The following is a 23,163-nucleotide window of genomic DNA, read 5'->3' as shown; positions in this document are numbered from 1 at the left end:
AGGGCAACGCATTTGGATGGCGTCATTAAAGCCTCGCCTTGTCGATAAAGGCCAAGACGGTGTCCAGGACAATATCGGCCTCGCACGGTGGTCACTTAGGGCGACAACCAAAAAACGTTTCCTGTACATGTCCCGGTGGGCTATGGCGTTCTGGCTTGCATGAACACGGTGTCGTGGGATTGAATACCGGCCGCGGCGACCGCATTCCAATACGAGGGGCAGAATGTAAAAAAAAAAAAAAAAAAAGAAAACGCTAGCATACGGCGCATTAACGAATCCCGCCGTCAAAGTAAAGCCTAGGACCTTCCCTACGGTGTCCCTGCTGCTTCGGGAAGTCAAACCTTGCCGACCTTTCCGACGTGAACGTGGGGCAGCTTTCGGTGTGCCTGCAGCCTTCATGAAATATGATAGCCATTGTGGGTGTACGCCTGTTCCGAACACGGGATTAGTTCTGTCGGGGACACGAAAAAAACTCTTTTCGCGACCAGATGTCGCCACTAAAGGTACTAAGTTCTTGCCGTATTTCTAGACTCTTCGTCGTTTTATTTTTCAACTCGGTCTTTCCTTCCGTCTTCGCGTTCCTTCTTCCTCTATCTACGAGCCTGGCCCTCGTCACTTGACATAAACTTAACATGGGACACATCCTTCGCACGCCCGTCGCCAAGCTTTGTTTTCTCCGTGTAACACAGGGCGGTAGCCTTCGAATTAAGTAGGGCTCTCGCTGTCCTGGCGTCGTCTTTTGAACGCGCAGGTGCCTTGCTTCCGCGTCAACGTCACCTTGGCGCGCAAGTACTCCTCGCACAACTACACCGACAAGGACGCCCTGATGATCCACTCGGGCTCGGCTGGCGGGGGCACCGTAATGGTTCCCGGCGCCGAGTACGACGCCGTACACAGCACGTGCGTCAACGGCACGCAGACCTCCACCGAGCAGTTCCTGCTGTGAGTATGGACGGGCTGGGCAATGTGATTTTTATTTCTTCTACAGCGAAGCTAGTATGTGGCCAGCCGATTCGTCCGTCTGTCGCCTGTACACCGAAAGCTCCTCCGGCGCAACCACATGCGCATGCGCGTAAAAAAGATAGAAAGAGAAAGACAGGCGCGCTATTGGCTGCGCCAGTAGTCGTTGCTCTCCGTGACAGCTGAGCGCGCGCGCAGCAGTTTTTCTCCGGCTCCGAAATGGGTATACGCCACGCGGCGTAGGTACTCCTGAGGAGCAGGCAGCTTTCGATCAAGAATGCCGCGAGCAGAAACGAGAACGAGCTCGTCTACGCCGTGCCGATGCTGCAGCCCGGGCACCAGAACAGGCTCGTGCAGCCGAGCGCGAGCAGTATACCGAGGATCCGGCAGCCTACCAAGCCGTCGTTTAATAAGCCGTCGGGATGAACCCACTGATAAACACCGGGCAGCTGGTTAACCATGTGTACGGAGTACTTGGGCGGTGATTTTTCTACATGCCCTCACTAATTTATGTGAGTGTGGACGACGCTGACTATCTGGTGAGGAAGACTTCCTTGCGCTGTGCCAACGTGTTCATACGACAGAGCCTTCGCGTTTCTTTGTAGAACGTAACCTTTATTAAGCTGCACGTCGCTATTGCCAGGAAGCGAAGTGCTAGTGATCGTAATCACATCAAAGGCGAAACCAAAACATCTACCATATACGTCGCCTTTGTGATTTGACTCGGCAATATGTAATTTGGCATGCAGGCAAATATATTTCGCTTGAGAAAATGAAATCGGGTCGCGGGGTGCAAGAAAAGTATTTTTTTTTTCTCGAACGCATGTTATATGAGGAGTATGCGACAGTAGGTTTATCCTGCAGTGTCGGGATCCTTTCTATTAAATTATCATTAACGAGCCATTGGTTCCCTGTGAAAAGAAGTATTTTTCCTCACGCAATAACACTTCGGAACTATTTACTGGATAACAATGTCATGCGTTCCGACCGCGCAAATTTCTGACAAGCTAAACCACTATACCAACGAAATTTAATATTTATTCGGTATTTTATTTATGCTTAATTGTGCAGTATTTTTTTTTTTGTAATGCCTTTTCGAGCTTTTTGTTTTTGTCACATGTTTGAACTGGGGGGGTGGCACTGTTATTATAAAGCTTGTGAAGGAGTGATAAGCGCGACAGTTTGCGCCGAAGTGATAAATCTTCCCAGTCTGCATGCATTTTAGCGCTCAACAAGATGTAAAACAAAAGCCAAATATTAACGTTTCGCCACCTTTGCAGTGAAACGTGTTTGTTTTGCTTTTTCTTTCTTTTTCCCTTTTTTACATTTTGTTGAATAAAACCAGTAGAAGGACGTTCACAACTTGGCAATCAGGGGCCGAATTCACAAAGCTTTTCGTTCGTAAGTGCTGCTTTTCATTGGCTGATTGCCTGCGCTAATAATAGGTCCTACATCGCGACTAGCTGGCACGACTGCTTTAAGCGGAAGAACGCCTCGTGATTACGGACCCAGATTCCCGAATGGCTCATCTTCCACTGAGTTCCCGAATAGATCTGGGCTCATCTTTCCACTGAGTTCTTTGGAGCTCGATTATAGCTATGGACACCTCGTTAGTAGTCGCTGCCACATCGTTTGCATTGCATCGTTTCCAGGAAGAAAGTATTGCGCCTCAGCTCCGGCATCGAAGAGATCGGCGACCTGCACCAGGACATGCTGCTGCTGATCAGCCTGTGCTGGCTTGCGGAGTTTCTCAGCATCGTCAAAGGCATTCGAAGCTACGCAAAGGTGCGCCTTTGGCGATACGTAATGATGAGTAACATTTTATTTATTTATTTATTTATTTATTTATTTATTTATTTATTTATTTATTTATTTATTTATTTATTTATTTATTTATTCGAAGAAGCACGAAATGAATGTCGCGAACTGATTAGTGGCATGTGACGAAAAAAAGACGGAGCACGTCACTAACTACTCGAAACTCGACCATAGAAAAGCACTCGAGCTTGCTGGGATAGGCGGTGCAATGTTGTGGCAGAACAATATCCCTGTACTTAAAAAGTTGCCCTCTCCATTACAGTAATTCTGCACATTGCTTGCACTGCCCAGTTCACTTTTCTCAGTTCATATCTACTCAGCCCAGTCAGTATTGATTATGTGCTGAACGTGAAAAAGCGATGCAGTCGACGAAAAGTTTTCTGAGACAGGTCAGTGACCCACGCAGTGCGCGTTAATGTCTACTTGTTTCTCTTTTTTTTCATGTTATTTACTTCGTTACTGCATACAACTTAGCCATCCGTTATTAGAATGGGGCGGTTGCATTGCTATAGCATCGAAGTGATGGGCGTTTGCAGTTCGTGATTTTGCAATAAATGAATTGGCTGAGCAGGGAATGTATACTAAGCCAAGAAGGAAAGCGAGAGTGCACATGCAAAGAAAGGGAGCGTCAAAAACATTGTGCGATAGGTTCATGCTGTAACATTCGTCTCTGTTGCTCTGTTTCAACCTGTTACAAACACGGTCACAAAAATTACGCGTGGCTCTGCTATCGCAAACACCAGAAACCGGAGGAACTGGGGGAAGTTAAGGCTTCAGAAAAGTCCATGCCATCTTCCTCTGTGGACGGTTTCGGTTGGGACGGCGCGACATTTGAGGCGCCCACCGCCATATTATTGTAGGAAACTCTATGCCCGCCGCAACAGAAGCGATTTGTTGAGACGCCATATGCGTCCGTGTCGTGTGCCAGACGCTGCACCGACGCCGTGTACCTGGTAGCTTCGTGAAATCCGCCGAAGCGAGCATGCGGGTTTTTATCGGACAGCAATGACGTCACACCGCCTGTGTTCCCGCCGCGCCGCTCCTTCTCCCCCGCTAGGCTCCACTCACCCTGCTATTTTTATACTCCGCTTTCGCTCTCTCTCGGCTCTCTCTCTCCCAGCTCGGCGAAGCTGTGGACGTCAAGAGAAACTCAGCGAGGTTCTAACAGCTCCACCTTAAACATACCAAGAAATCCCTCACAGACGCACAACACGTAAAAGAGCAGGTATTTTGCGAGCACTTCATTATCCTTTTGAGCAGTCTGTTATCTGACGGGTGACAGCGCCCGGCGATCTGCGTACGGTGATACGAAATACTTTAATTCGAGCACGATGCCCCGTGAGGTAAGCAAATTTACGACGCCAGCATGAGGTGACGCAGCACAGTACCAGACGACACGCCGCGCCTTTGGCTCTCTAGGCTCACCTGCAATAAGTTGGTCCAGAAGGCCGCGCGCTCCCGTGTTACCCCTATAGGAGTAGACGACTCTGCCCGTACATCTAATTAGGACCTGCGACAGTCATTTGTTAGCTCGCCTACAAACTGAAACTCGTGTGGCAATCGGCTGCGCCTTCGCAAGCGATGTCTGGCACGTCACCATAAGATGTTCCCGCGATTCACCGAGGAGCGACATGCGTGACGCAAAGAAGAGTGATCTGGGGTGGTCTGGACCACAGTCGTACAGCGTCATATCTTCAAATCCTCTAATGGCGACATTCTGAGCCTATCACGAGAAGCCGCGGCAGCTCTCTGGGCCAATCACAGCAGACAAGATGGCGAATTGGCGGACGATACGGCCAAATTGCACGACGTCTATAGAAAAGTTATAGCACCCCTGACTTGGCGTTTGCATGTTTGCGAAACAGTGTTCGTGTCGTTGTTCCGGCGTAACGTGCATGATATCTCGCCGCCTGTCCGCCGGCGGCGGCCGCAGGTGGCGATGGGCATGACGTGGATGTCGTTCGCCCTGCTGTTCACACTGCTCCTCTCGAGCGTGGTGCAGCGCGGCTCCATGCGAGGAATGGGCGCCTACTTGTACCCGGACTGGCCCAAGCTCGTAGACATCGTGGTACGTGGGCACAGCTGTCGCGAAATATGCCCTGTTGCTTCGGTATGCGCTTTAACTATACGGTGGTAATCGCTATTTTTCCTTAAATTTACAGAATTTTTGAAAAAAAAAAGCCCGTATCAGCTAGATAGCGTAATTCTAGTCCTTCAGTTTCAGCTTATTATTCTTTAGATACAATGAATGGGTAAAAGACAATATACAGACGAGGGTCCCAAAGTCAAAGGCTGCAACGGAACCCTAGAGCTAGATTATTCAAATAGGCGGACATTGCTTGTACGCGTATATACAGGGTGATCATTTTTAAGTTCTACGTCAATTTTAGCGATCGACCTGTATATACCGCTAGGTGCTAAGAAGAAATTACTTGGGAACTATTAGGGATCAAACGGTACACGACGAGCCAAGGAGAGCGCACCATTCCGGCGGGCACTTATGGATTAGATATACGAAGTGGAGGTGCGCATGCGCGAGAAAACCTATGCGCGCCGCTAGGAGGCCCGTGTTCGCAAAACCTGTCTTGTACGTAAGTGCCGTGCGCGACTCGCAGTCACCATGACCATTGAGTCGTTATCAAACCAATAGCTATCGCGGGTGGCGGGTGTCTGAACCACCAACCAATCACCAATTTCCGTTACAACCCGAAGATTTACGAATACAGGCCAAGCAAATCAGTGATAACGTACAAAGCGCTAATACGAGCCCAAAGTTCACGTGGCAAGCGACTCTGTCCGAGTAGGTAGCCTCTCTGTCGCGATTAAATTGTGCGCTAACGCTTCCCTCTGTAGTAAACTCGCAAGCTCGGCTTTCCACCCTACTGAGCCTGTCTATACACTGCAGAAGCTCATGCCGAAGAACACAAGCGTTGTCGTTGCCACCACCTACAAGCGTCACTTAATTGGCAGTGAACTTGGGCAGTACGGACGCATGCAGACCTCAGGTGGTGTAACGGCGACGCTGCGCTAAGACATCTATCGCCCTTCCAAGTGGCAAAGTGACTCTGACATTACTGGAAGGGCCAGATGAATACCCGCATACAGTGGTAGCGCTGATCGCAATAGAGTTTTAGAATAGGGGCCCCAATTGTTTGGGGCCCCAAAGAGCTTTGCGGGTGTTAGCGTTGGGGCACGCAGGAGTGAAGAGCTTAGAATAGGGCTTCGCGTTTGCGGATATCGTCTTGCGCTGACAGCGCCACTACGGCGTCAAAGAAAAGCTATTACGAATAATTAAATAAGATATAACATTTTATGATAGGAATAGTAATTTTGACTTGCGTTTATTCGCGTTAAATTACAATTTAGAGGTTATTCTGTAAGCAGCAAACAATTACACTTAGTTCTGAGCAAACCAACTTTACGTGCCTTCACCAGCCAAGCTTAGCCGTGTTAGGCCTACGAGGCATAAAATCCACAATCGAATTCGGAATTAGCGGCGTCTGATGAATCAATCTTCATAACACACGCGAGTTGAGAGAAAGCGATAACCGTAGTCACTTCTCCTAGATCGCTAAATTCACGCGTTACCACGAATCGAACCCAGTCTGGTGCTAGGCCAGAGCCGTCGCTTCGATGGGTGCCGCCATGTTTGCGGACGCAAAGCTAGGCTTTTGGGGCCGCTATTTGGGCTCCCGCTAAATCGGTGAAATAGCGTCCCCAACGCAAAACCCAAACGCAGTTTGCGTCTCGCGCATGCGCAGTGGCATCGACGCTATTTCTTTGGGGCCCCTATTCTAAAACTCTCTAATAACTCTTGCAGACGGTGTTCTCCTTGTGATGTTGCTATTCTTTTTCATACATACATACATACATACATACATACATACATACATACATACATACATACATACATACATACATACATACATACATACATACATACATACATACATACATACACACATACATACATACATACATACATACATACATACATACATACATACACACATGCATGCATACATACATACATACATACATACATACATACATACATACATACATACATACATACATACATACATACATACATACATACATACATACATACATACGTACATACATACATACGAGCTGATCATGTACGCGTTGGAGTCCCTTCTTCGCGTGAAGGGAGACTGTAAGCCCCGGTATTACCTCGCTTAATGAATTTCTGATGACGTGTGAGGACTTTTGCTGCCGACTTGTTTTCCCTAAAACTGTATTTTACGCTTTCCATCCGACAGAAATCGTCTCGACGTAGGAGAATTTCTAACAAACTCTGACTGAACACGTCGCAAGGTCATTCGCCACCGTTACGGCGCATTACCGAAAGAACAGCCTCTCGGTATTGCGGTAATGATGCTATGAGTGGCGCCAGGGAAAACCACCTGTTGTGTTGCCAGAAAAAAAAAGGAACAAAAATAGACGCGCATAAAAAACTGTATTTATTCGAATATATTCCTTACTCTTTCGTTAAAGTCTTACCCGAAATGAGCTATCGACCTATATTCGTGACCAGACTCTCGGCCTACGTATGTTCGTCAACAAAGCTGGCATAAGTACCGAGCTAGCGATGTTCCTCCGTCATCATCATCATCATCATCAGCCTGGTTACGCCCACTGCACGGTAAAGGCCTTTCCCATACTTCTCCAAATACCCCGGTCATGTACTAATTGTGGCCATGTTGTCCCTGCAAACTTCTTAATCTCATCCGCTCACCTAACTTTCTCCCGCCCCCTGCTACGCTTCCCTTTCCTTGGAAACCAGTCCGTAACCCTTAATGACCATTGGTTATCTTCCCTCCTCATTACATGTCCTGCCCATGCCCATTTCTTTTTCTCGATTTCAACTACGATGTCATTAGGCCGCGTTTGTTCCCTCAACCAATCTGCTCTTTTCTTATCCCTTAACGTTACACCCATCATTCTTCTTTCCATAGCTCGTTGCGTCGTCCTTAATTTAGGCAGAACCCTTTTCGTCAGCCTCCAGGTTTCTGCCCCATACGTGAGTACGTACTGGTAAGACGCAGCTGTTATACACTGTTCTCTTGAGGGATAGTGGCAACCTGCTGTTCATGATTTCAGAATGCCTACCAAACGCACCCCAGCCCATTCTTATTCTTCTGGTTATTTCAGACTCATGATCCGGATCCGTGGTCACTACCTGCCCAAAGTAGATGTATTCCCTTACTACTTCCAGTACCTCGCTACCTATCGTAAACTGCTGTTCTCTTCCGAGACTGTTAAACATTACTTTAGTTTTCTGCAGATTAATTTTCAGACCCACCCTTCTGCTCTGCCTCTCCAGGTCAGTGAGCATGCATTGCAATTGGTCTCCTGACTTACTAAGCAAGGCAATATCATCAGCTAATCTCAAGTTGCTAAGGTATTCTCCATCAACTTTTATCCCCAATTCTTCCCACTCCAAGTCTCTGAATACCTCCTGTAAACACGCTGTGAATAGCATTGAAGAGATCGTATCTCCCTGTCTGACGCCTTTCTTTATCGGGATTTGGTTGCTTTCTTTATGGAGGACTACGGTGGCTGTGGAGCCGCTATAGATATCTTTCAGTATTTTTACATATGGCTCATCTACACCCTGATTCCGTAATGCATCCATGACTGCTGAGGTTTCGACTGAGTCAAACGATTTTTCGTAATCAATGAAAGCTATATATAAGGGTTGGTTATATTCCGCACATTTCCCTATCACCGGATTGATAGCGTGAATATGGTCTATTGTTGACTAGCGTTTACGGAATCCTGCCTGGTCCTTTGGTTGACAGATGTCTAAGGTGTTCCTGATTCTATTTGCGATTACCTTAGTAAATACTTTGTAGGCAACGGACAGTAAGCTGATCGGTCTATAATTTTTCAAGTCTTTGGCGTCCCCTTTCTTATGGATTAGGATTATGTTAGCGTTCTTCCAAGATTCCGGCACGCTCGAGGTCATGAGGCATTGTGTATATAGGGTCTTTGTGTATATAGTCTTTCAAGAACAATGTTCCTACCATCCTTCAACAAATCGGCTGTTACCTGATCCTCCCCAGCTACCTTCCCCCTGTGCATAGCTCCCAAGGCGTTCTTTACTTCTTCCGGCGTTACTTGTGGGATTTCAAATTCCTCTAGACTATTCTCTCTCACATTATCGTCGTGGGTGCTACTGGTACTGTATAAATCTCTATAGAACTCCTCAGCCACTTGAACTATCTCATCCATATTAGTAACGATATTGCCGGCTTTGTCTCTTAACGCATACATCTGATTCTTGCCTATTCCTAGTTTCTTCTTCACTGCTTTTAGGCTTCCTCCGTTCCTAAGAGCATGTTCAATTCTATCCATATTATACTTCCTTGTGTCAGCTGTCTTACGTTTGTTGATTAACTTAGAAAGTTCTGCCAGCTCTATTCTAGCTCTAGGGTTAGAGGCTTTCATACATTGGCGTTTCTTGATCAGATCTTTCGTCTCCTGCGATAGCTTACTGGTATCGGTCTAACGGAGTTACCACCGACTTCTATTGCACACTCCTTAATGATGCCCATAAGATTGTCGTTCATTGCTTCAACACTAAGGTCCTCTTCCTGCGTTAAAGCCGAATACCTGTTCTGCAGCTTGATCCGGAATTCCTCTATTTTCCCTCTTACCGCTAACTCATTGATTAGCTTCTGATGTACCAGTTTCTTCCGTTCCCTCCTCAAGTCTAGGCTAATTCGAGTTCTTACCATCCTATGGTCACTGCAGCGCACCTTGCCGAGCACGTCTACATCTTGTATGATGCCAGGGTTAGCGCAGAGTATGAAGTCTATTTCATTTTAAGTCTCGCCATTTGGGCTCCTCCACGTCCACTTTCGGCTAACCCGCTTGCGGAAGAAGGTATTCATTATCCGCGTATTATTCTGTTTTGCAAATTCTAATAACTCTCCCCTGCTATTCCTAGAGCCTATGCCATATTCCCCCACTGACTTGTCTCAAGCCTGCTTCTTGCCTACCTTGGCATTGAAGTCGCCTATCAGTATAGTGTATTTTGTTTTGACTTTACCCATCGCCGATTCCACGTCTTCATAATATCTTTCGACTTAATCCTGGTCATCATGACTGGATGTAGGGGCGTAGACCTGTACTACCTTCAATTTGTACCTCTTATTCAGTTTCACAACAAGACCTGCCACCCTCTCGTTAGTGCTATAGAATTCCTGCATGTTACCAGCTATATCCTTATTAATCAGGAATCCTACTCCTAGTTCTCGTCTCTCCGCTAAGCCCCGGTAGCACAGTACGTGCCCGCTTTTTACCACTGTATATGCTTCTTTTGTCCTCCTAACCTCACTGAGCCCTATTATATCCCATTTACTACCCTCTAATTCCTCTAATAACACTGCTAGACTCGCCTCACTAGATAACGTTCTAACGTTAAACGTTGCCAGGTTCAAATTCCGATGGCGGCCTGTCCAGACAGGCCGCCATTCCTCCGTCACTCCCGCCGTAAAGCAAGTCATCGGATTATCCAGACTGGCTTCTTGAAACGCCGCATATCCAACGCACTTGATGGCACCGGCGGACGACGTCGTTTGGAGTGCAGGGGACGCCTGCGACGCAGCCGATGAGGACAACTTCCCTGATATTTTCGACGTGGATTCAGCTTGTAGCATCGACAGCCGAGGTTTAGTAGCCGTGATTACGGTAAATAAGGGCATGTCATGTTCAGAATTTCTTCTCGTTTTTTCCCACAAGATATGGGTCGACCTATATTTGAATTATATTTCATTTCTCAGCGAGTTCAGTATATAGGGAGTTGACTTATCTTCGAGTGAATACGGTAGTTAACAATCGCATTTCGTGCATTCCTGTCCCACAAGGTGGCGAACAGAGGGGGCGCGGTGGCACTGGCGGAGGCTGCGTCATTCGCGGCAGTGAAGACGCTCTATCGTACTTTCCCTCGCAAACGCAGACGTGGCGGGCTGCTTCGCAGCAGCTTCTCTTCAGCTTGGGACTGTCTCTGGGCGTGCTCACCGGCCACGGCAGCTACAAGCCCTTCGAGTGGCCGCTCTCACTGTGAGTACAGCAGACGGCACCCGGTTGGACGTGGAATGGCGCGTGACATTTACTGCCTCACTCTGCTGGTCACGCGCGCAGGAACATCGCGCAGCTGATCGGGGCCGACTTCTGCTTCAGCTTCTTCGCCGGCTGCATGGTGTTCGCGCTGCACGGACACGCCACCGTGCTGTACGGCCTGGACATCGACGACCTGGTCACTTCGGGTGCGTTGTTCTGCGGAGGAAAAGCGATCCTTACGGTATATACGTGCCACATATGGGACCGCTCCGCGCATGCTCCGCCCACCCAGCTATGTAGGTGTCGCCTAGCCACGGAAACGCGCCCCTTCTGTAAACCTGTATACAATTTTTCACCCTTTGACTTCTGCAGCACATGTGCTTTTTGATGCGTTCGCATTGATATAATCTCGACCGGGTGAGGTGTGTCTTCACCCCAAGAATCGGGAAATGACGACGAAGCCGGGTAGAGTGAGGATGAAAAAAAAGTAGAAAAGATTGTATTCACTTCATTGGTACATGGATGTGACTCTCATCCGTGTCTCGAGCGGTCCTTAACGCGGGGGCCAGCATGGCCTTAAATAAGCCCTCACTGTCCGGTGGTCGTCGCCGTCTTCTTCCGGAGCCTGTGGAAGTAGTAGTGCTTTCGCCGTCCATCCTTTGTGTCAGCTTGTGAAGAGCGGGGGGGGGGGGGGGGGCGCCTTCCTGCCCTTTGGTTTGTTTTGCTTGTCTACCCTTTCGTGTCAGCTCGTGTGAAAAAGGGTGACACCGTTTCGGAGAAGAGGGCAATTATGTTGACATTGGGGATGCCCGTTTGAATGCTTCTTACACCTGACAGGTCGATCATAACAGTGTCAAAGTGGGGAAAAAAGTGCATGTGTTGAAATGTGAGAAGCCGGTCACGTGGTATACAGGTAGATGCAGAGGGGATAGGAGAGCTTATAAGAGTGATTGAGTGTATGTATGTACGTATGTATGTATGTATGTATGTACGTATGTATGTATGTATGTATATATGTGTGTGTGTGTATGTATGTATGTGTGTATGTATGTATGTATGTATGTATGTATGTATGTATGTATGTATGTATGTATGTATGTATGTAATGTATGTATGTATGTAATGTATGTATGTATGTATGTATGTAGCCGCATTACCACATTGCAAAGCGTCGTTCACTAGCTCGCTCGACATACATCCTGCCTCTTCGAAGAGCGAAGTGCCACGGACGGTAGTCCGGAGCATGTTTAGAGGCTTCATGTATCTATCGCACATTCCATCGCGCAGCCTTCTGTTGACCTTGCTCTCGGCGGTACCCTGGTATACTCTTGCTTCTCTCGTAAATCTTTCGTTAAGTAGACGTTTTGTTTAATTTTAACAGCGGACTTTTATTCTAGAGATGGGAGGAAAGTTACCTAGAATGCTATAGTCATTGTTGGGAAAACAGGGGGAAGTTGGGAGATGGAAATTCAAGACTATGAGCAAAACGAGAACAAGGTGAAAGCAGGAGCCAACGTTTCGACTATTGGACTTGAAAAAGACAAGTCCACTTGTCGAAATGTTGGCTCCTGCTTTCAGCTTGTTCTCGTTTTGCTTGTAGTAATTGTTGTATAGAAGTTTATTTCAGTGCATAGCGTTCCAATATTCTTTGGTTGTAATCGGAATTGAGGAATGCTTCAAGAAAAAGAAAATTGAGGAACAGCAGCATTGCACTGAAAGAAGTTTTCTTAATATTCGAAAATTATTCGGATAATATTCTATTCGTATTCGATTCGCTATCATAACTATTCGATTCGTATCCTATTACGTTTCAAGATTACTATTTGCACACCACTAAAGAGTAGCGTTCCTGTCTTAGCATCTCACGCAACCCACAAAATGAACATGTCGTAGATTCTTTATTTCGAGAAGGTGAGTCGCCATATATCTATGCATAGCGTTATTTTCAAAGAAGTCCAGCAGGAGATCTGTGGTGTGAACCATACCTTCACAGATAGTAATCAAGTGGACGGCTTCACCAGTGACAACACCGCACTTGTATTTGATGCGTGCCGGGCCGGTTCTCCGGCAGGTGGCGTTCGTGGAGATGAGAACCTTCATAAATCTTCATGCATACCGTGGCAAATATTCGCAACAGGATGTGTCTGCAGCAGGAAAAGTCTGCAGAAAAACTCGACACAACCTAATGCAATGCGAAGGTATCCATCCCACGAGACCCGTGGGTAACGTCCAACTGCCAGAAGCGCTGGGATTCAAAGCGGATGGGAAACATTTACCGGTCAGCAGCCGAGATAAGCTACAGACGTTTGTAGTATTGGTGAACAAAAAGAAAAATCGGGGAAGAGATTGCTAGGACCGAATCCGTTACAGGCATAAGTAACTATACAAGGTAGATATAGAGGTTTTAAGGAATACAGAGATGATGAATCATATTTATTTCCTTTGAAAAGGAGGAGAAAGGTACTAAAAGCTCGAACAGCTTGACGAGGTCCCGACTCCTTACAAGTCCGCAGAACAGTAAGACGACGGCGAGTGGTGCATAAGAATTGCAGAGTGGACAATCCTTATAGTGTGACAATACAGACTGAAAGTAGCCAAAACGCCAAACGATCACACACGCAAAACTTGCAATCCAATTAATCAACAACGGGAACAGCAGCGGTTAACAAGAACAGGGGAAAAAAAAGGAGAGATTGGCAAAATGTGGACTGATAAGCATGTATCGCATACCCGATTAGCTCGAGCAGGCGAAGTGACCATTCGTCACCGCCCAGTTTCAAAGATGCCAATAAATCAACCTCACCATCATCTCTATACGTTTATGTGAGCCGCGTACCATCTTCTGCGTGGTTCAAGCCGTACCGTCTGCTGTGCACCAAGACCGCATTGCCGTAGTTAAAAACGGAAGACCGGCAAGCCACCCAGTCTGACCTGAAGCTTTCGCTCCTGCTGGCGCCGCAGAGTACCACTACGCCTTCGTCACGTACCCGGAGAGCGTCAAGCACTTCCGCCACCCGGAGCTGTGGTGCATCGCCTTCTACCTTCTCATCTGCGTGCTATCCTTCGACGGCGTGGTAAGGTCACGCGACCGCTGGTCCAATATGACAACGTGTGGCCATTTATTTGCCTTTGGATTCGTCTACGCTCTCGTTCGCCCTGCTAGCGCGTTTATTTTGCTTTCTCGAAATCCTTTGCGGTGATTTGTGTCCGTGTGTTGGATCCTGCCACTGAAGATGATCGAAGACAACCACGATATATATATATATATACATGAGAAGCCAACAAACACTGACAGCAAGGACGACATAGGGGAAATTATTTGTGCTTAATAAATGAAATAAAGAAACGAGAATTCGTGGAAATTAAAGTGGATGAAAAAGCAACTTGCCGCAGGTGGGAACCGAGCCCACAACCTTCGCATTTCGCGTGCGATGCTCTACCAATTGAGCTACCGCGGCGCTGTTTCCCCATCCACTTTCTTGGGTATTTATGTGCCCTAGTAGAACCCTGGGAGTGTTAGCCAGCGCCACCACTCGCATACCTTGGCGGCGTACGTGGAACGTCCTTTTTGCCGCAGGCTTCACGGGAACGTGATCTTTTCGGGTGAAGGCAGCTGGTCAATAAACCCACACATGCTACCATGTGTGGGTTTGTTTAGTAGCATGTGTGGGTTTATTGACCAGCTGCCTTCACCCGAAAAGATCACGTTCCCGTGACGCCTGCGGCAAAAAAGGACGTTCCACGTACGCCGCCAAGGTATGCGAGTGGTGGCGCTGGCTAACACTCCCAGGGTTCTCCTAGGGCACATAAATACCCAAGAAAGTGGATGGGGAAACAGCGCCGCGGTAGCTCAATTGGTAGAGCAACGCACGCGAAATGCGAAGGTTGTGGGTTCGGTTCCCACCTGCGGCAAGTTGTTTTTTCATCCACTTTAATTTCCATGGATTTTCGTTTCTTTATTTCATTTATTAAGCACAAATAATTTCCCCTATGTTGTCCTTGCTGTCAGTGTTTGTTGGCTTCTCATGGTATGACTAGTAAAAAATCGGGACCCTCGGTTAACCCCCTCTTCTCGTTTATATATATATGTTCGCACCCGGCGAAGTTTCAATATAGAAACTATATGTGCGCGAATATTCGAAACTTTGAATAGCGAATCCGAGTACAGTCGGACCTGGTTATATTGAACAGGCTTATGCGCGAAATATAGTTTGATATATCAGGTAACTTGACGTACCCAGACTCGTTCATTACCAATTAAAAAAAAAAACAATTCATGTCGTGATGTCTAGTGGAGAAAAGACGGACGAAAAAAATAAAAATATTGAGGACGTTTGCGCGTAGTAGACACTAATTTCTTTTTGTCGCTGACTTGAATTGTTTCTCAGCGTCACTACGAATGGCTTTCTCGATGCGCGGATTGTGTGGACCTGCACCAGTCCGCTACACGTCCCTTTATACAATGCCTGGTGCTGGCCGTGGACGCTTTAAGTTCAACAGAGCTAATGCTCAGTTCGTTACGAGGGCATTATTTCACATGAGTATCGGTCAATAAATTTAGGGTGTTGACTTTAGGGTGAATTTAGGGTGTGACGTCGTTGACTTAACGCGATCAAACAAAGCAGTAACAAAAGTTTCGATAATCTTGGCTGCCATAGCGAACATAAAAGGAAAAGTTACGTGGCAGAGCGCGCTATACGTAACCCAGAGAGCCAAGCCTTTCCGGCTTAAGAGCGATTTTCGCGCTCTTATTCGACATTCGCTTTTTTTTTTTAAATATATCTACTTGATGGACGGTGCACCTGTCTTTTTCTTCTGTTTAACTGTAAATTTGCTTCGGCGCAACATCAAGTATTAGATATAATAGTGGCGCAATCGTGACCGTTCCAATTAGCGAAAAAGTAGTTTTCTTATTTACTTTTTTTTTTCACTTTGCGACTGCCACAGATGACACCGGCCTTTCACTTGGTCTCGATCGAACCAGTGCGGCAACTATTTTTGGACAATGGTGACGGGTCGCGCCTTAAAATACTCTATCTTTATTGAAAAGTCACTAAGTGATAATGATGATGATCTATTCCCGGAATTTTGTCATTTTAAATAAATAAATAAATAATCAACTTGGACGTCTTTCTTATTATTTTTGAAACATTAGACTTCACTTAACTCCTGCGTTGGCGAGTCAACGGTGGAAATGTCAAAAGAACCGGCCGATTTCTTAACGAGGCTGCTTTTTTGCACACTAAAATTCCGCGATGTAGTCGCATTTGATCACCATCTTGTCAACTCTTGTTGGCCCACAGGGCTGCTACGGCCTATCTGATTGTCTCAAAACGCCAGTATACCGGAATTTTTTCACCGTCGAGAGTCGCACACCGGTATCAGGCGTAAACAAAAAGCAGCTTCGACGCACAGATAAGCTCTTTCGTATCTCTTTTGAAGCAGCGACAAGTGAAGGTCCACATAATCTCCTCGAGATAAAATGCGAGCGAGACACGTCACTTAGCCCTAGCCACTTGAGGAATTTTACATAGGCAATTCGCTGGTTATTTACGTCACTGGAAAAAAAAAAAGTTGCGAAGACTCTGTAAAAGCGAAGTTGTCGTTAAGGTAACGAAACATTTGCTAAGTTTGTCGAATTTCGCGCTAAGTTACCGACGCTATATAGTCTCGAACCTATCCACAGCTAGATGCTACCTAGGCCCGCAACACGGCATTTCTAAGCTGCATTAGATAAATGCATGTCCGCGTGCGTTCCTATGTAGGAGTCCCGAGATTCTTAGGTTTAACAGTTGCTAAGCCTATTGCTTCGCCCGACGCGATGGCTCGTCCTTGATGCGTGCCCCGTCGGTCCTCCACCAGGCGGCGTTCCTGGAGGTCGGAGTGTCGACCTTCATGGACATCTACCCGGGGCTCAGGCCACACCGACTGCGGTGCACCCTGGTCACATGCATCGTCATGTTTATTCTGTCCCTACCCGCGGCCACGGGCGTAAGTTGAACGACGGGGCGTGCATGCCGATTCGTACAGTCTGCGCATATATATATATATATATCGCTTATAACGATAAGTCACATTAGCGACGTCATCGTCAGCTTATTATGGTCCCCTCAGTCACGAATGGTGGGCTGCTGAATATGGATGCCTGAAATATGCATGCACTGAAAATTGCAGTACGTACTTTGGGACAGACCGCGTGTCATTCTTCCGGGACGACTCTCTCGCTTCGGTGAACGAGCGGCTGTAAACAGTGCTGGGTGACAAGTCAAAAGACCACGCTATAAAGTAGGGCGAACTTGCGCCTATATGCTAGCGAACTGGATGCTTCTATAGTGAAATACCGAGGCACACGCGGCACGCTACGTGCTTATAGCTAAAAATGCGTCAGAGGTTCCTTATTTTATTAATGCGAGGAGCAGTAAATGGCTCATGAGGCGGAAAATCCAGCGTTCACGGCGTGACCACGCCACGAAGCAGAAAGGCTACCAACCCGCGACCTTTGGTGAGAGTCGAACCCAAGACCTTGGTGTTAGTAAAGATGAAGGTTCTTAAGACAAAGTTATTAAGATATATTTAATTAAGGCGTTCGAACCCACCACCTTTGGTGGGAGTCGAACCCACAACATATTGTGTTAAGGCACAGTTAATTAAAGCACAGTTTATTAAGATGGAGTTAATTAAGGCACTCGAACTCACCACCTTTGGTGGGAGTGGAAGCCACATCCTTGCGTTCTGGCGTAATGTCTAAGCATCGAGCGGTGGTGGCAATACCAAGTGCTCCTTGAAATTTTCCATAGCGCTGCAGATTCCGTTGAGATGAAATTCTAATGTGGTAGGATCATGCTTTTTTTTTTATAGACGAGAACTCGCTAGAATGCGCACAGAGTAATTTAAATACAGGTTTATTGCACAGCCAACACGTCACGTTCCTTCGTAAAGAGAATTGAATTACCGCCTCAAAGCGCGTGCACAAGGTAATTGCTGGCTGCAGGCATCACGAGGAAGAAAAACTGTTCTTCGCCACTGCTGACGGTAACGCGCGACACATCGACCATGTATACCGTCAAACACAGTAGTGTCTACAGCGAAGCGGTCACGTGTAGTGTGCAGCAATACTCGGAGCTTTAACCGTGAAATGGTGTCCCACTCAGTGCGCCAGGCTTCGTTTTACCCGCAGCTTAACGTCTGCCCTTTTTTGCCCTGGCCACCATCGCGTACGCGAATGTGCACACTGTGACCGGACATGCACTGCACGATGAAAGCATTGTTGATTTTCTATGGAACTAACTAGAAAATACTTTATTCAGAAAACAAGTTGCACGTTCGGAAAATAGTGTAAAATGCAGCTGAATTCCTAGATCAAGGCTAATTGGGACCCAACACGAACTAATATATATTTAATGGAGGCATGTCGACGCCCACAAGCCTCCGCAATAGAACACTCGCTGGGGGCACCTAAATGAGCGCAGTCTTCTTGAGAGAAAAGAAGAAAAAAGTAACAGCTTCACCTGAAGGCGAAGCATTGAGAGCGACATCAATGTTCAGTGTAGTGCTCGAGCTCCTCAGACAGTGTTCGGACAATTCGCGGAGGCGACACGTTGGCGCGGCGTAGTGCACGAGACAACTGCTCCAGCGCAGAGGGAACAGCGCCCCCAACGATACCAGGCGTCTCACGACGCTGGCGTAATGAGGAACGCCGGCAACGGCGCTACAGACGTCGCACCTCGAAAGTGCGCAAGAGGAGATCAAGGAGGTTTTGACGAGACCGACGGACAAATGTCGGCGCTTGTCGGCGCCCAATAAGAGAACTAGATCTACACCTTGACGTTTACTGTACGTTCCATTCAGACCAGTTTATGCACCGCGGTGTTGTGTGCCCGCAGTTGCGCGGCAGGAACTCGAATGTGCGTGCGCACAAAGCTCGTGCCAGCAGCGGAAGCCCGAACGCTGACCAAGCTTCGGCAGAGGAGCAGAGCGTGACGGTGCTTCCTCTTGGCTTCGTAGTTATTGGTAGTTATCGGTACTTATTATGGGGGCGGGGGGGCTGTTTTAATTCTATAAGCTCGGGCCGCGCATGCGCCGTCAATACCGTGACAGCACGGCGGCGGCGACGGCGCGAAGGCGCCTTCAGTGTCCGTGTATTGCTATCGGAATGAAATAAAGTTCTGTTGATCTTTTTGTCGACTTCCAAGTTTAAACCATTTGAATCGTGAATTATGATGGACCGCCAATAAATTTTGCCAAGGTTAAGTTACCTTATACCGAGCTGCTGCAAACTGCAATGAAAGCAAGTCACAGTGGTCGAATGATCTGTTGTGCGTTTTCTAGTGCGTCCTTGCAATCACAGAATAGTTCTCTTTTTTTATATATATATAGTCAGCAATGTAGCATTTTTTTTTCGTAAGAAGAGCTCAACTATCAGCGTAAGCTAGGCGCATGCATAAGTTAATTATTGGCTGCTGACATCACGAGAAAACAAAAATTATTCCTTCAACATTGTTGACACAACGCGGAACGCAGAGCTTGCCGTGAAACGTGGTGGTGCTTTACGCGTAAAGCGATCACATGTAGGAATGCTCCGAACACTGAAGCTGAACACTGAATTAAGCCTAATTTGGTAAAAAAGGAAAGAGATAAAAGGAAAGGAAAGACAGGGAAGTTAACCAGAGGATATCTCCGATTGGCTACCCTGAACTAGGGAAGAGCGTACTGAAGATATAGAGAAATTAAGTACAGAAGTCACGGATGTGCAACAAAAGACAGTGTAGGCACTGTCACACAGGCTGTCAAGGTGCCATGCACTCGCACATAGTGTGAGATACACAAACAACGTCACACAATGAGTACACAGAGAGCTCAGTTTGCTGCTGATGAACAGGGCACGACATAAACAAGTTCAGTACACAAGAAATGTGTACAGCGTGACTGAAAGAAATATAGGCTGTGCGGAAATCCTTAAGGAGGAAGTATCCCGCGTAGCTCTTTGCTGGCTTTCAGGATGGACGAAAGCCTTGCACTCTGTCTGCCAAACTTGGCGCTCTATGCTAAAGCCCGCTCTTGGACACAGTTTGGCATCGTCGTACAAATAAAATGTCCAAAGGAGAGCGCTATAGCGAAGCAACATTCAGGTTCTGCTGCAATCTCCACAACGATAGCACATGGCGTTGCGCATTTGCAATTCATTTAAAACCGAACTTTCACTTGAGCGAACAGTTTTCGTATATCCGCTCAAATTCAAGTTGTCAATTAAGGAAAGTAGTTTTTTTTTTTTTTTTTTATGGAGGAGGAAGCGACGCATTGGCGCTTGTGTCAGTCATAGCCATAGACGTAGTCTCGCACGTTCCACATTAATTATCGTTCCGACTCCGACTGCAACGCTCACACTCCACGTGATCTGATCGGAACTACCAACTGCCTCTTGGTCGCATTCGCCTGAATTTCGCCTACGCGATACACTTTTTACTTGAAAATTCATTTGCCCAGCGCGCGCAATTGTGTCCCATCCGCGGTGTTGACCATGAGTTAGACCATTTAATTCGTATTTGCAGACGCTTTAGGACCCCGACGGCTCTATTGGAGGAGTTCCTCAAGCACGCGACACAACACGTGACTTGAGCTGCGGGACGTCCTCTGACCGTTGTTGGAATCTCAGCGCTGACACCCGTTGTTGCAAATGGGTTGCAAGCCCCAAGGGTAGCGTTGGCCTGGCGGCCTGGGGCACAACTGGAAGCATCCGAAGGTCCCGGCAAAGCATGAGTCGACTGGTAACAGAACAACTTGTTTATTCTAGCATCGCAAAAGAGCGGGCGGTCAGGTCGACCGAAGTGGAGAGACGGGAGAGTACGTAACTCAACAGAAGAAATCGGAGCCTCTCTCTTGGCGTCCGGGGGCAGCTGCTCTTATACTCTCGGAGTTGAGGGCAAGAGGAAGGCCTCGTGACGAGACCACGTGACGGCGGGCACGGACAGGCTGAGAGACACGTTGAGACGAGTGTAGTGACGCATCCGCCAAGCCGGCGCCGGTCAGACCTCCTCACTTCACGCTTGGGGAGCTCCTCTCCCCGGCTGCCGCGCTTTGACAAGCGTGGGCACACACACACACACGCACACACGAAGACACGTGGCACTGAAACACGCCTGGACGCGCTTGGCGGGGAGGCTTTGCGGCAGCTCCGAACGGGCCAAAATGTCCGCCGCTTTGAACGAAGCCCCGGCGTCCGTTGCATCCGCGCGGGCTATACCGCGCGTCGTAGGCGAAACGTAACAGACCGCCCCGCCGGGGGAAGGAGATCCCGATGGTCAGGGGACTGCATCCGCTGTCCGGAGGGATGTCGCTTGATGATGCTCATAACCGAAGTCGGTCGTCCTTCGGCGTTTCTTGAGCGCAGCGCACAGAGAAGGCCTCGTTCTCTCGTTCAGGTTCACACAGGACACTGCAAAGTGACTTCGGGAGAGTTGACATTTTTGTTCTCGTTCCCGGCAAGCGTTAGAACTACGCCGAAACTCAACCGCTCAGTCAGCAAGCACGAAACAACCCTCACTAAGTCCTGCCAGGCTCTTTCCCCTTTTATACTACTGCCTAGTTCCTTACAGTAGTCTAGCAGCACTCAGAACGCGTCCACAAATTGGAAAATTGCACTAGAAAACACGTCATCACTTTGAAACACTACACAAAAGCAATATGTTAAAAATCCTGCCTCAGGAAGAAAAACATCAGTAACAAATAACTTTGAGGCTGATTCTTACGTTAGGGGCTTCGACTTAAGCCATCGGCGTTACCGTTGAGACTCCCCTTTTTGTAACGCACCTCAAAGGAATATTGTTGTAAAGCGAGGCTCCAGCGCAGGAGGCGGCCATTTTTGGGAGAGATGGTCTGCAGCCATTGGAGAGGGCAGTGATCCGTCTCAGTGATAAACCTCGAGCCGGCTAGGTAGCATGACAATTTCTGAACGGCCCACACGATACACGCACACTCTTTCTCGGTGGCGCTGTACGCCTGCTCACGACTGGTCAGCTTACGACTAGCATACAGGACGGGGTGTTCTACTTCTCCATTTTCCCGTTGGCACAGTACAACGCCCATGCCTCGCTCACTAGCATCGCACTGAACAACGAACCCTTTTGTGTAGTCGGGCGATCGTAGCACAGGCTGGCTTGTTAGGGCGCTCTTTAGGGCGCTAAAAGCTCTTTCCTTTGTCTCGTCCCAGACGACTGTTTGGGGCTCTGTTTTTCTTAGAGCATCCGTCAGGGGAGCCGCGATATCAGAGTACCTGGGGATGTACCTCTGATAGTAGCCGGCGACACCTAAGAACGACCGAATATCGGTCTTCGTGCGCGGTTGCGGGAAGAATCGCACAGCGGCCACCTTTATTTCAGAGGGGCGACGACGACCCCGACCAATCACGTGACCGAGGTAGACAACCTCGGCCTGTGCTAACTGGCACTTGGGAGCCTTGACTGTCAAGCCCGCTTCGCGCAGGCGGGTTAGCACTGCCCGCAAGTGTGCCATATGCTCAGGCCAGGATGCGGAGAATATCGCTACGTCGTCTAGATACGGTAAAGCGAATTCTTGCTGTCCCCGCAACACTTTATCCATGAGGCTTGAAAAGCAGTATGGCGCGTTCTTCAAACCAAAACTGAACACTTTAGGACGGAATGTTCCCATTGGTGAAATGAACGCCGCATACCTACTAGCCTCTTCTGTAAGTGGAACCTGCCAATAACCCCTGACAAGATCTAGGGTGGAAATAAACTGAGCGCTACTAACTTTCTCAAGGCGCTCCTCGATGTTAGGGATCGGATAAATTTGATCCTTAGTGATGGAATTAAGCCTGCGGTAGTCGACGCAAGGACGAGGTTCCTTGCCCGGTACCTCAACTAAAATCAAAGGGGAGGTATAATCACTCTCACCCGCCTCAATAACACCGAGCTGTAGCATTTTCTTTACCTCAGCCTCCATAATATCGCTCTGGCGGGGTGACACCCGGTACGCCTTGGATCGTACTGGCTCTGGGGAGGTAAGTTCTATGTCATGAGTAAGGACAGAAGTCCTACCAGGCCTCTCAGAGAACAGACCTTGAAACTCTTGTAAGAGCTGGTGTAGTTCGGTTTTCTGCTCAGGCGACAGCGGTGCTTTACTGATTAAGTCACTAATGACCTGATCGGTGTCTTTCCTGTTCGTCACTGAGCCTAGTCCCGGAAGCTCTTCGGGAACGTTTACCATCATGCACACCACAACTTCCCGTTGTTTATAGGGTTTGAGCAGATTACATTGATAAACTTGCTGTGCTTT

At 47.8% G+C, this 23,163-nt stretch overlaps 1 protein-coding gene across 2 annotated transcripts in view; it reads left to right on the top strand.

Annotated features, from left to right (window-relative positions):
• LOC126537905 (sodium-dependent noradrenaline transporter-like) overlaps positions 1-23,163 on the top strand; it is a 69,383-nt gene that overhangs the window by 13,817 nt on the left and 32,403 nt on the right. For both annotated transcript variants that reach the window (XM_050185008.3, XM_050185009.3), the window contains exons 4-10: positions 752-942; positions 2,613-2,745; positions 4,712-4,846; positions 10,769-10,872; positions 10,954-11,078; positions 13,834-13,946; positions 16,735-16,863. In XM_050185008.3, the coding sequence (XP_050040965.1) occupies positions 752-942; positions 2,613-2,745; positions 4,712-4,846; positions 10,769-10,872; positions 10,954-11,078; positions 13,834-13,946; positions 16,735-16,863 (930 nt within the window). The remainder of the gene's footprint in view (positions 1-751; positions 943-2,612; positions 2,746-4,711; positions 4,847-10,768; positions 10,873-10,953; positions 11,079-13,833; positions 13,947-16,734; positions 16,864-23,163) is intronic.

Source organism: Dermacentor andersoni, chromosome 4, assembly GCF_023375885.2.
Source record: "Dermacentor andersoni chromosome 4, qqDerAnde1_hic_scaffold, whole genome shotgun sequence".
Classification (NCBI taxonomy): Eukaryota; Metazoa; Arthropoda; class Arachnida; order Ixodida; family Ixodidae; genus Dermacentor; species Dermacentor andersoni.
The sequence above is the reverse complement of the archived record's forward strand: the minus strand, read 5'-3'. Positions and strand labels throughout refer to the sequence as shown.